Here is a 12,105-nt window from a genome sequence, read left to right as displayed (position 1 = left end):
AGCTGGCCAAAATACTACACGATATGTATCACTAGTCTAGAAGTTGAGCGGTGCTAACATTCGTAGAAAAATCATGGTAAGATTTTTTATTATTGTGTCACTAGTCCATCCTTTTCATACATTATTCTTAAGTAAACTACATTGCTAACTATGTTACTATTATGTTCTTCAACAAAAGCTCCCAAATATTGTTGTGTCTGCGCTAATGGATGTGGAAGGTGAGATGATAATTATTTACCCTTTGAAGACCGGTTTCAAATATAGATACTCGACTGAAAGCCAACCAGATGGATGCCTCAAAATTGCATAAAAACAAAGGAGTAGGTCCTAGTACTGGTCATGATCTAGGGTTATGACTACTATGTGCTCGAAGTTATTTACCTAGGATGATAACAATTAGCTAGTGGTTAACTTATGATGATGATGACGATGATGAGAAATTGTTATATCATTATGGTGATGAGACATTGTTATATCACTAAGATGATGATGAGAGATTGTTATATCATTATGATGATGATGATGATGATGATGATGATGATGATGATGATGAGACATTTTTGTATCATATGCTGTCAATGATGTATGTGTATGTTGAACTGCATAAAAACCTCCATAAATGAGGAAAGAAATACACATAGTTACTAGTGGCGCGGGGTCCAGCCACGCGCTATAGAAAAGTAGTAGTAGTGCCGGTGGCACCCACGCTGCTACTAACATAAGTAGTAGTACTACTAGAAAGTTAGTTGTAGCGTGCTAGTAGTAACGCGGCCACCCGCACTACTGCTATCATTTTACCCGATGCCACTACTAGGATTATCTCGAGTAGTGATCTCCTCCCTCATGTGTGAGTAATCTCCCTAAAGGCACACGGAGTGGATGGAATTGGATGAGATCTTTTGTGTAATAGGTGTCGGATATTTGTGAATGCATTTTATGATTGAGAGTGAGAGAGTAGAGGATGAGAGGGGAGGAGAGCAGAGAGGAGGATGATGAGAGTGTATATCATTCTAATGATACGGATATGCCAATTGATGTGTAGTAGAGTTTAGCAATATTGATGCAAAAATGGTAAAGAGAAAGAAAATAAAAGAAAAATTGAAAATAAACATAAGTTAGTAATAAAAAATCATCGTTTGTTAAAATATGGATATGGGTGGAAATATTTACAAATGCTAGCTACTTAGTTAATTCTTAAATGGTTAGCTAGATAGATATGTAAGTTGCTTTGCCGAACTCGGCGATTGTAGTAGTGCATACCCCAATCTTAACCCTAATACTTAGTCATACAGACTGAGAACCGCTACAGTTCAATAGGCAAACCATCTTATATGAAAATAATATTGATGGTGGTAACTCTTAGCAGAATGGCCCATCTACGTTTTCATCTTCAGCAACTCCTTGCTCCTTGGCTTCCACCCCATCGCCTCTATTCCGCCATCACGGTCAGAGGCGAAGTTGCCTAAATAACAATCATTACTTTTCTGGTACACGATGAAGGTTGCCTAAACAACAACCACTAATTGCCTGGGACAAAGAGACCAATTGTTTGGGGTGGGAAACTTCACACCAGTTTTGTTTTCTAGTGGTTGATGCGAACTTGTCAAAATTACCACCAACCATTAGTTGCTTCCGAGACGTGGTAAGTTGCCTGGGTTGGAAACTATACACCACTTTTGTTATCTGGGGAAAGAGGCGAATCTGCCTGGAGTGGAAACTTTACGACACTTTCAAAGCAACTTTCCTATGACAGGAGGCAACTTTAGTGGTGCATAGAGCCAAGTTCATTACATAGTGTGTACTAATAAATCTGTCTAACTTTCTGTAAACTTTACCTACAATACTATGAAGTTCCCCGATTGTTGATACTTGCTAGTCATGTTAAGCAACTTTAGAGATGATCTTATGCAACATTAGAAACAACATTAGTCAACTTGACAGTCATGGTCTCCAACTTAGGGGGAAGCATAGATGATATTAGGAAACAGAAAAGTTGCGCCATATAGCACCAAAGTTGCTTCTTTGTAGTTCTGGTATCCAACTTAGAAGTGCTTAAGGTTAGATATATAATGGTGATAGGCAATCTACTACAAAGTTATTTCCTGTAGCAGCAAAGTTGCACGAATAGCACCAGAGTTGCTTCCTGTATGTAATCGTGATAGGCAATCTACATCAAAGTTGCTTCCTGTAGCACCAAAGTTGCCCATATAGCTCCAAAGTTGCTTGGAAAAAATGTTTATCGAAACATGCCCATATGAGATCCTATTTTCAAGAGCTTGTTGCAATAAACCTAATAGTGAAAACGGAACTTAGTTTGGACACTCGGTATAAAAATAATAGCTTTTTGAGTTTTTTTAATAGAAGTAAATGCACGTGATGCATTTTCCTAACTTGTAATCTATATGGCTGCAGTAAGGAGTTCCAACAGGACGAAACCATGGGTGGGGAGGCAGAGTGTTTTCTATTGCGGTTCACAAGGGGTAGAGGGTAGCCTTTCGTTTTCAAGACGGTGTGGACAGGAAATTGTTTTTTTATGTGTGCTGCAGGGGACTAAGAGCATCTCCAGCCGTTGGCCTCCCTAGGACGCATAAAAATCGTCCCCTGGGGGCGAGCCGGCGATTCGTTCGGCGCTGGGGGCGGTTTTGCGCCCAGTCGTCGCCCCCAGTCGCCGATTTTGGCCCACTTTTGAAGCTCCATTTCGGTGAAAAAGGCCTATATGGGCGAGAATAGGCCCATATTCGGCGTGGTTCGCCGTGGCTCGGCGTTCAATTATCAACATAAATATTTTTTATCACATATTTCATCACAGAAAATTCAAATACTTCAACAAAATAGTTCAACAACAAATAGTTCAATACAAATTATATAGTTCAACAAATAAAAACTCATATTTCATCACACGTCGCGCCCGGTGTCGCCCTTGAGCCTCCATAGGTGCTCTGCTCATCCGATAACGGCGCCGAAATGTTATGTCGCCGTGAAGTGGAGCATCGGCGAAGTAGTCGGAGTAGAGCATGCAGTAGCCTTCGAGACGATGCCGGTTCTTTGCTTTCACCCGCCCCGGCGCCGAGCCACCTCGCCGCGGCTTTTCATTGCTCGCCAACAGCTGGGCGAGGGCGGCGAGCACCATGAGATGCTCTTCTTCCTGGACGTCGGCCTCGGCTTCCTCCTCCAGCAGCGCGGCGAGCACTTCCTCGTCATCCGAGTCCATCGCCGAAGCAGGCAAATCGCCGAACACCTTGCGTGCGGTGGGCGTGCACCCGCGGCTAAACTGCCCCTCCGCGGCCGGAAACGGCGGCCGGAAACGCCCAGCTGGTGTCGGAGGGGCTGCCGCGGCGAACCTCTGCTATTTTTCCGGCGGGGAATGGCTATCTACCGGCGAAGGGCGGCGGGGCGGCGCCGGGATATACCTAGTGGCGGCCGAGAGCGCGGGGGGTGGGAGGCGAGTCGGGGAAGAAAATCTTGACTTTTCACCTGACGGCATGGGCCAGCCGCACTTTTCCCTTGCGCCGGAGCCCCCAAGCGCCCCCGGCGCGCCGGGTTCGGCCTGCGGCCGCCGGGCAGAAAAAAGGGCTGAACCGGCGCTTTTCGTCGTCCTGGGGGCGCGACTGGGCCGTTTTTTTGACGCCGACACCGAAAAAATCGCCTGGGGGGCCTGTTGGGGGCACGGCTGGAGATGCTCTAACTACCTTTTCTCAATTGTGTGACAAATGTTATGGTGGTTCGTCCCAAAATCTTGTTCCTATGATGGTGGTCAGGCCATCACTACAAGATATGTTAAAATAAACTCTACTCTTGTTAGGTAAACTGTCACGGTAGTTTCGCTTTTATATTGAGACGAGAAATGAAGCCAGGAAGGAATATTTCATTGTCAAGTACACATACTACGTGTGCTGTGCTAGATTGTGTGGATTAAAAAAAGTAAAGCGCTGCCGGATAAGATACGGGCGATGCGATTAATCGAATGCTCGCTTGACCATAGTGATAGAACATGATGGTGCGCGCGCGTGATGCCATGACCATGACCATGACCATGAGTGGGTGCCGCACTGGTGCTCCGCGTGGACGACGGTCGACGTCGTCCTCTCCCTGGATTCTCATCGTACGCGCGCGCACCATGGATGGAGCTCCGCTGCCGAGAGTGGCAGGCAGCCGCTGCTGCTTTGGCCCCGCTGTGTAAAATGACGGGACGCAGATGCGATAGTGCGCGCCCCTGTCGCCTTTGCTCCCACTTCTTTTTCTCATGTGTCTCTCTCCTATTGGACACACCCCTTTGCCTCGGTGTTCTTGGGGCATATTTGTTGTTGTTTCGTCTTCGTCCGTCTCTTGGGACAACCTGAAGGTCTCTTGCGGAGGTGAGACGGCGCGGCAATGGCTCACCGGCTGCTGCACGGCACCCTCCACGCCACCATCTTGGAGGCCGACAAGCTCACCCACCCCGACCGCGCCACCGGCGGCGCGCCCGAGATCCTCCGCAAGGTCGGTCGGTCGGTCACTCCCCCTCATTATCCTTGCCTACTACCATGGCAGAGTGTAAGCAGAGTAGATTGCGTACGTAGAAATGAAGAAAATATGGAGCCAGACATCTGAAATTCTTGTTCAGGAATTCTTGGTTTTTGTTGTTCAAACAGAAATTCATATCCACAGTTTGCGCGGTTCCAGAAAAATAATTGTTTATAAAGATCGGTTCTAGAAAAAAAATGTTTATAAAGAATCTTGTGTGCTTTGCAGTTGGTGGAAGGGTTCGAGGAGACCATCGGGCGGGGCAAGGGTTCGACGCGGCTGTACGCGACCATCGACCTCGGCAGGGCGCGCGTGGGCCGCACACGGGTCCTCGCCGGCGACCCGGTGAACCCGCGCTGGTACGAGGACTTCCACATCTACTGCGCGCACTTCGCCGCCCACGTCGTCTTCACCGTCAAGGCCGCGCAGCCCATCGGCGCCACGCTCATCGGCCGCGCTTATCTCCCTGTCCGGGAGCTGCTCGACGCCGACGGTAATGAGATCGAGCGCCGGCTCGACATCCTCGACGCGACCAAGCAGAAGCTCCCCCACGGGCCCATGATTCAGGTGCGGCTCAGGTTCTGCGACGTCACCACCAACCGCCGCGAGTGGGGCGCCGGCGTCGGCAGCGCGCAGAACCCCGGGGTGCCCTACACGTTTTTCTCCCAGCGACCGGGGTGCAGGGTCACCCTGTACCAGGACGCGCACACCCCGGACGCGTTCGCGCCCAGGATCCCGCTCTCCGGCGGCCGGAGCTACCAGCAGGGACGGTGCTGGGAGGACGTGTTCGACGCCATCAGCGACGCGCGCCACCTGGTGTACATCACCGGCTGGTCGGTGTACACCGAGATCACCCTGATACGGGACGGCGCCCGGCCGCGCCCCGGCGGCGACGCCACCCTGGGCGAGCTCCTCAAGCGCAAGGCCAGCGAGGGCGTGCGCGTGCTCATGCTGGTCTGGGACGACCGCACCTCCGTCGAGTCCCTCGGCATGACATGGGGGTACATGGACACGCACGACGCCGAGACGGCGAACTACTTCCGCGGCACCGACGTGCAGTGCGTCCTCTGCCCACGGAACCCCGACGTCGGCAGAAGCGCCGTCATGGGCTTGGAGACCGCCTACCTGATCAGCCACCACCAGAAGATCATCGCGGTCGACCACGACATGCCGGTGAGAGGCAGCTCGAGCCGCCGCCGCCGCATAGTCAGCTTCGTCGGCGGCCTCGACCTCTGCGACGGGCGCTACGACACGCAGTTCCACTCCCTGTTCAGGACGCTGGACACGGCGCACCAAAAGGACTTCCACCAAATCAGCATCGCCGACGCGTCCATCGACAAGGGCGGGCCGAGGCAGCCATGGCACGACATCCATGCCAAGGTCGAAGGTCCGGCCGCGTGGGACATCCTCTACAACTTCGAGCAGCGGTGGAGGAAGCAAGGTGGCGACCATGAGCTCCTCGTCGATCTGAACGCCTTGGCGAGCCTCATCATACCGCCATCGGCCGTGACGTTCCCCGAAGACCAGGAGGCGTGGAACGTGCAGGTGTTCCGGTCCATCGACGGCGGAGCGAGCTGCGGCTTTCCTACCACCCCCGAGGAAGCTGCCCGATCGGGCCTTGTCAGTGGCAAGAACAGCACCCTTGACAGGAGCATCCAGGATGCCTACATCCACGCGATACGCCGCGCGAACCACTTCATCTACATCGAGAACCAGTACTTCATTGGCAGCTCATTCGCGTGGAAAGCCGACGGCATAAAGCCGGAGGATATCGAGGCGCTGCATCTGATTCCCAGAGAGCTTTCGCTCAAGATTGTGAGCAAGATTGAGGCTGGTGAACATTTCGTGGTCTATGTTGTGGTGCCAATGTGGCCGGAAGGTGACCCGGAAAAGGAATCCATGCAGGCAATACTAGATTGGCAGAGAAGGACCATGGACATGATGTACTATGACATTGCCATCGCACTTGAGGCCAACGGGATCGACGCGAACCCAAAGGATTACCTCACCTTCTTTTGCTTGGGGAACAGGGAGGTGAAGAGGAGCGGAGAGTATGAACCCGCTGATCGTCCATTGCCTGGGTCTCCCTACGAAAGGGCGCAGAACGCTCGGCGGTTCATGATCTATGTGCACTCCAAGATGATGATAGGTGGGTATATATGCCCACTAGCTCCATTATTATGTTGACTGAAAATTTTCTTTTAGTTGTCAACATCTTATGAAGCATTTCACAAGAAAAAAGGATAATAAGTAGAATTATTAATTGGTGTCATTGAAATATGGTAGTACTAATATACACGCAGGTCATGTCTACCTGATTCTTTTTACAATACAACACAAATGTACTACCTGATATTAATTGTAACTAATTCCTCCAACTGTAAACTGTCTGGACATGTCTCATGTGGTCCAAGTTAAATTTGCCTAAACATTTATTCTGTTTGATTTCCAGTCGACGACGAGTACATCATTGTCGGATCTGCCAACATCAACCAGCGGTCGATGGACGGGGGAAGGGACTCGGAGATCGCCATGGGCGCATTCCAGCCGCACCACCTGAACGCCAAAGGCCAGGTTGCGAGAGGGCAGGTCCACGGCTTTCGAATGTCGCTGTGGTACGAGCACCTCGGCATGCTGCATGACGATTTCCTCAACCCCGGGAGCCTGGAGTGCGTCCAGAGGGTGAACAAGATGGCTGACAAGTACTGGGACCTCTATGCGAGCGATGAGCTCAACGACGACCTCCCTGGGCACCTTCTCACGTACCCGGTTGCCGTGACCAAGGAAGGCGCCGTGACGGAGCTGCCTAGGGCCAAGTACTTCCCCGACACGGAGACTCCGGTGCTCGGAGTCAAAGCCAAATTACTGCCCCCTATTCTCACCACATAGGGTATTTTCTCGGCAATGCTAGATGCTGCTTCTATGATGCGCTTCCCGCGGTGTAAGCTTATATCCTGGTATTGCTATCTCTATATGATGGTTCTAGTCCGAATCTATAGCTGAACTTACCTCAAGCCTGAACATTCTGCTGTCCCTAGTACCTTAAAGAGCTGCAATGGCATATCAGTGCTCACTTCACCCTCTGACTCCATTGGCGCTATAATTTATGTATAGTGATAAGGCAACATGATCACCACACCATCGGGGAGGGGCGTGCGGCCGTTGACGGGGATGGAGAGGGGCAGCCGTGTGGAGTGCCATAGGTGTCCCTAAAAGTGTAGGGGCTCAGTACTTTGGGGATTTGGGGATTTTTTTTCCCCAAAAGTGATGTCCAGGTGCGGTGATATAGCAAAATATCAGTGGCGCTAGAAAGAAAAACAGGGCTAGCTTTATCAGGATATCACCGGCGTTGACGAAAAGTTAGACGCCCCTAGCTGGTACATTTTTTGTAATGAGTAATTTAAATTTTGTAAAATGTTAGTGAAGTTAATAATTCATGAAAATCGCCATGTTGTGTTATATTGACATGTATTCACTGGTTAAGTTTGATAGTGTTGGATAGAGTTTGGGACGTACATTACTTAGAAAACTGATGTTTTAATTTGTTCCAACCGGATCAACTCCAAGACAAAGTCAGATGTTTCAATGCAAACTCATAGAATTGGAGTTCCAGTTTTCCCATGCATGGATGATAACATTTGCCATTTTAATTAGGCTGGTAATTAAATTCAAATATGTTTCATCATATATAGGTACTAGACGAAACCCCGCATGTTGTTGTGGAATATTTTGCATATTTATTAAATATGAATAAATAAAAATTCTCATGCATGTTTGCATATTGAGGTTGCTTTTACTTATGCATGGGTGCATGTTAAGGTGGGCCTTTTCCCATCCATGTTGAATAATGAGCTGTCATGCTTACATGTTGAGTGAAATAGATTAGTGGGGGCTAGCTATTTAGATATAGAAGATATTGGTGGCGATGCATGCACAACACGTGTCGCAGGAGGATGACCCCCGGCCTCTGCAAAGACCTTACAGAGTAATACATCAATATGTCCGAAGCCGCCATCTTAGAACCATTTGTTGCTACTCCTATCCATTGATGAAGGGGTGCAGAAAGTGTGAGCGGAATATCCATACTTCTTACCTAGCCTAACGTCTAAAGTCGGAGGCCCCGGCCAAGTGACATACCGGGTCTGTGGCACAAACCGGTCCGACGCACTCATAGGTCGTTGCCGCCGTCTTCCATCAATCCATCTTCAGAGCATGTACTGACGCATCGACCTTCCAGGCCAGCCGAGATTTTGCTGCGCACGCCGCCAAGACTCCACGGTGTCGATGCGTCACAGGGAATGCCGCTCCACCACCGATGCCGTCCATTGGTCCCTCGAGCCTATGCACACCTCCAAGAATGACGCCCTCAAGAGGGGTACGATACATGAGCGCCGCCGTCATCCAATCGACTGATCTAGAGTTTCCCCCGGAGGTAGCGGATAGGGGTCTAGAGCTTCTCCACGACGCGATGCCTTCAAGAAGGGGACGAAGCAGAAAAGCGCCGCCATCGCCGACCCTGGCAATGTGCCAAGAGTAGGGTTTTCACCCAGCTCCGCCCGAGGACCCTCCACCCAGCATCGTGTGCACGTGACCGCCACCGATCACCGCCGTCGTGCATGGAACCGGCCGGATCAGATATGACAGAAGACCAGGCCCACCATGCCACCGACGCAGTTTTGAGGTATGATCTGATCTGACCCACCGCCGCCGCGGGCACGCAGCCCAACGTACAAGGGGTCGCCCCCACCATGTCACCGTCCCGATGAGGACGCCGCTGCCGTGAGCCGCCGCCGCTGAGCCGCCTATCCCCGCGCCCGCCCGACTCCGACGCCTGGCGAGACCGCCCCGCACCGGCCCTCCCGGGGCGCGAAGAACATGGCCCCGCTGCCGGCCACCCACCGCGAGGGGGCTTTGCCCCGGCAGCCCCGGCCGGCAGCGAGGGTGGGGGTAAGGTGGGGAGGAGGCGAGGGGAAGGAGATGCGCGCTGCCGGCCGAGTCGCCTGCGGGGGGACGACACCGGGGGGGGGGGGGGGGGGGGGGGGGGGCTGGATTATGACGTCCTTCCTTTGTCGAGTCAAATTGTTAGATTCATATATGCACCGAAGTGGTGATGATAAAACTCGTAGCAAGAGGAAACAAACTACTCTTGCTAAGATGATACGAAATGTTCCTGCTCAGCTCCATGGTCATAGGCTAGATAGGCACGTCCACTAATGACGTTGCTTCTTCCTGCAAATACTCAACCACCGCGAGAGAAAGTTGACAAAGTAAATATCTGATTGACGTGATGATAACGGGTGCATTATTATGTGGATTTCATGAAAAATCTGTTGGAAAATATACAATTTTATAGTTTGAAAAGCTTGATTTTACGCATTCTATACCAACTTGCGGAAAAAACAGGAGTAGTAGTCACTCTATATGTCTTTAGAAGTCATGCACCCATGAAGCCCACGCATTAGTAGGTGACTTTATCTATGCATGTCGGCCTCGAGCCAGAAAACGATTGATTGCCTTACATGACTTGGCTTCTCTCAACTGCTCTTTGACTGATTTCGTGTGCACCAGTTCAGAGTATGACCTGGTATATGATAGTATGATAGAAACGCAGGATACTTAGATACCTAATTAAACTAGTGGAATTCATTTTTCCTCTTGCCGGATGTTTCTTGTTTGTAAATCTTTTCCTTAATTAATAATGGTGACGGGTGGTGAACTTTCCTGGAATTAGCCATGCATGCATTGTGGAGACTCGGGTGAGATGAAGAAACAGCCATAGTTACTACTCAGTCGTACATCACATAGAGTTGCTTTATCTAATTGTAATTGTATACGCTGCATTGCATCATTGAAGGGAAAACGTGTAAAGAGGAGCATGTAAAGTTTATGCAAAATAGTTTAATCAGCAGCCAGAGACCATTTCAATCTGTTGGTCGGTTCCACCTGACTATGTCTATTGCTCCCGCTCAGTGCGCCTATATAAAGACATACACACCCTGCATGTTCAAAGCATCACTCAGGCCACAAACACAAACAGGAACACAAGAGAAAAGAAGAGCCAACAATACTAAACTCAAATGGCAACCTCCTCTTCCATCCTTCTCCTTGCTGCTCTTCTTGCCTTGGTCTCATGGCAGGCCATTGCCTCCGATCCTGGCCCACTCCAGGACTTTTGTGTCGCCGACATGCATTCACCAGGTATTATCCGGTTTCTCATCATGTTTTCACCAAACGAATTTCTGGAAATTATATTCAAGTCGAAACAGCTTGGTAATATATGAGTTTACATGTTACATCTCCTCGATGCACCAGTGAGTGTCAATGGGTTTGTTTGCAAGAACCCAATGGAAGTTAACGCAGACGACTTCTTCAAGGCAGCCAACCTCGACAAGCCTAGGGTGACCAACAAGGTTGGATCCAACGTCACTTTGATCAACGTCATGCAGATTGCTGGACTCAACACCCTCGGCATCTCAATTGCGCGCATCGACTACGCTCCCTTGGGTCAGAACCCACCACATACGCACCCTCGCGCCACTGAGATCCTCACGGTGCTCGAGGGGACACTGTATGTTGGCTTTGTCACATCCAACCAGCCCGCCCCCAACAGAAACAAGCTCCTCTCCAAGGTGCTCAACAAAGGTGATGTGTTTGTCTTCCCCGTGGGGCTCATCCACTTCCAATTCAACCCCAACCCCCACCAGCCCGCTGTTGCAATTGCTGCGCTCAGCAGCCAGAACCCAGGGGCTATCACAATTGCCAATGCAGTGTTTGGGTCGGACCCACCAATATCAGATGATGTTCTTGCCAAAGCATTTCAGGTGGAAAAGAATACAATAGACTATCTCCAGGCTCAATTTTGGGAGAACAACCACAACTAAGTCAGACATTTGTTGATTACACGGAAGATTAGTGCATAAACCAAGGATTTGGTTGAATTTCTCGGGCATACTTATCTATAAAATAAATGGAGAATATGTCATGCTGCTTTGTGTCTGTAAGCCATGAATGTATTTCAATGTTATGAATAATCAACAATATCTTGTTTCATCACTCTGATATGATGTCATATGCTATTTTGGTTATTATGCGTCGTATTTCCATAACAAATGAAAATTCAGGGTGCATTTCCCCTTCTCTGATACAATAGACGATTATCTAGTAATTTAATGTAAGTTTGCTGATTTGGTGGAACACTTCGGGAAATTCTACATACATAGTGCTTGTCTGCAATACATGTGCGGCACTATAATGCCTGCCATTGGTTATGACGAAAACGGGGTTCCCCGCTTTATATTATAAAGCAACCATCACTGCATTACAACTGAGTAGACCGATACAAACACACGCCATCACCGCACACAACACACAAGCAAGACAACATACAAAGGTGTCGGGCACTGACACACCACCCACCGACTACCAAGCTAGCTACAGATATGCGAAGATGACCGTTTGGAGCCGACGGACACCTCCACTATGCACCACAACGAAGAGGTGAGATGGACAACGTTGAAGCCATGACTCCAAAATGGTGTCTCCTAGAAGGTTACGACCACTTATAGCTGCCGCCGCCCGATCATGTAGATCATGTTTTTTTCG

At 49.8% G+C, this 12,105-nt stretch overlaps 2 protein-coding genes across 2 annotated transcripts; both read left to right on the top strand.

Annotated features, from left to right (window-relative positions):
• The first annotated feature begins 4,256 nt into the window (after positions 1 to 4,256).
• Positions 4,257 to 7,581, top strand: LOC109757341 (phospholipase D alpha 2). Its single transcript, XM_020316164.3, has 3 exons — positions 4,257 to 4,479; positions 4,732 to 6,652; positions 6,956 to 7,581. The coding sequence occupies exons 1-3, from the start codon at positions 4,372 to 4,374 to the stop codon at positions 7,390 to 7,392; spliced, it is 2,466 nt and encodes an 821-aa protein (XP_020171753.1). The 5' UTR covers positions 4,257 to 4,371; the 3' UTR covers positions 7,393 to 7,581.
• Positions 7,582 to 10,520: 2,939 nt separating this feature from the next.
• On the top strand, positions 10,521 to 11,539 carry LOC109757340 (germin-like protein 8-5). Its single transcript, XM_020316163.4, has 2 exons — positions 10,521 to 10,701; positions 10,816 to 11,539. The coding sequence occupies exons 1-2, from the start codon at positions 10,581 to 10,583 to the stop codon at positions 11,382 to 11,384; spliced, it is 690 nt and encodes a 229-aa protein (XP_020171752.1). The 5' UTR covers positions 10,521 to 10,580; the 3' UTR covers positions 11,385 to 11,539.
• Positions 11,540 to 12,105: the final 566 nt, after the last annotated feature.

The sequence above is a fragment of the Aegilops tauschii genome, chromosome 4 (assembly GCF_002575655.3).
Source record: "Aegilops tauschii subsp. strangulata cultivar AL8/78 chromosome 4, Aet v6.0, whole genome shotgun sequence".
NCBI lineage: Eukaryota > Viridiplantae > Streptophyta > Magnoliopsida > Poales > Poaceae > Aegilops > Aegilops tauschii.
Note: the sequence above shows the minus strand (reverse complement) of the source record. Positions and strands in the feature narration are given on the sequence as shown.

What these genes read in the sequence shown, in the direction of transcription:
- LOC109757341 (XM_020316164.3), top strand. Translation starts at nt 4,372, where the DNA reads ATGGCTCACCGGCTGCTGCACGGCACCCTCCACGCCACCATCTTGGAG. An exon ending in CGCCCGAGATCCTCCGCAAG is followed by an intron (nt 4,480 to 4,731) that starts GTCGGTCGGTCG and finishes TGTGCTTTGCAG; the next exon opens with TTGGTGGAAGGGTTCGAGGA. An exon ending in GCACTCCAAGATGATGATAG is followed by an intron (nt 6,653 to 6,955) that starts GTGGGTATATAT and finishes TTTGATTTCCAG; the next exon opens with TCGACGACGAGTACATCATT.
- LOC109757340 (XM_020316163.4), top strand. Translation starts at nt 10,581, where the DNA reads ATGGCAACCTCCTCTTCCATCCTTCTCCTTGCTGCTCTTCTTGCCTTG. An exon ending in CGCCGACATGCATTCACCAG is followed by an intron (nt 10,702 to 10,815) that starts GTATTATCCGGT and finishes TCGATGCACCAG; the next exon opens with TGAGTGTCAATGGGTTTGTT.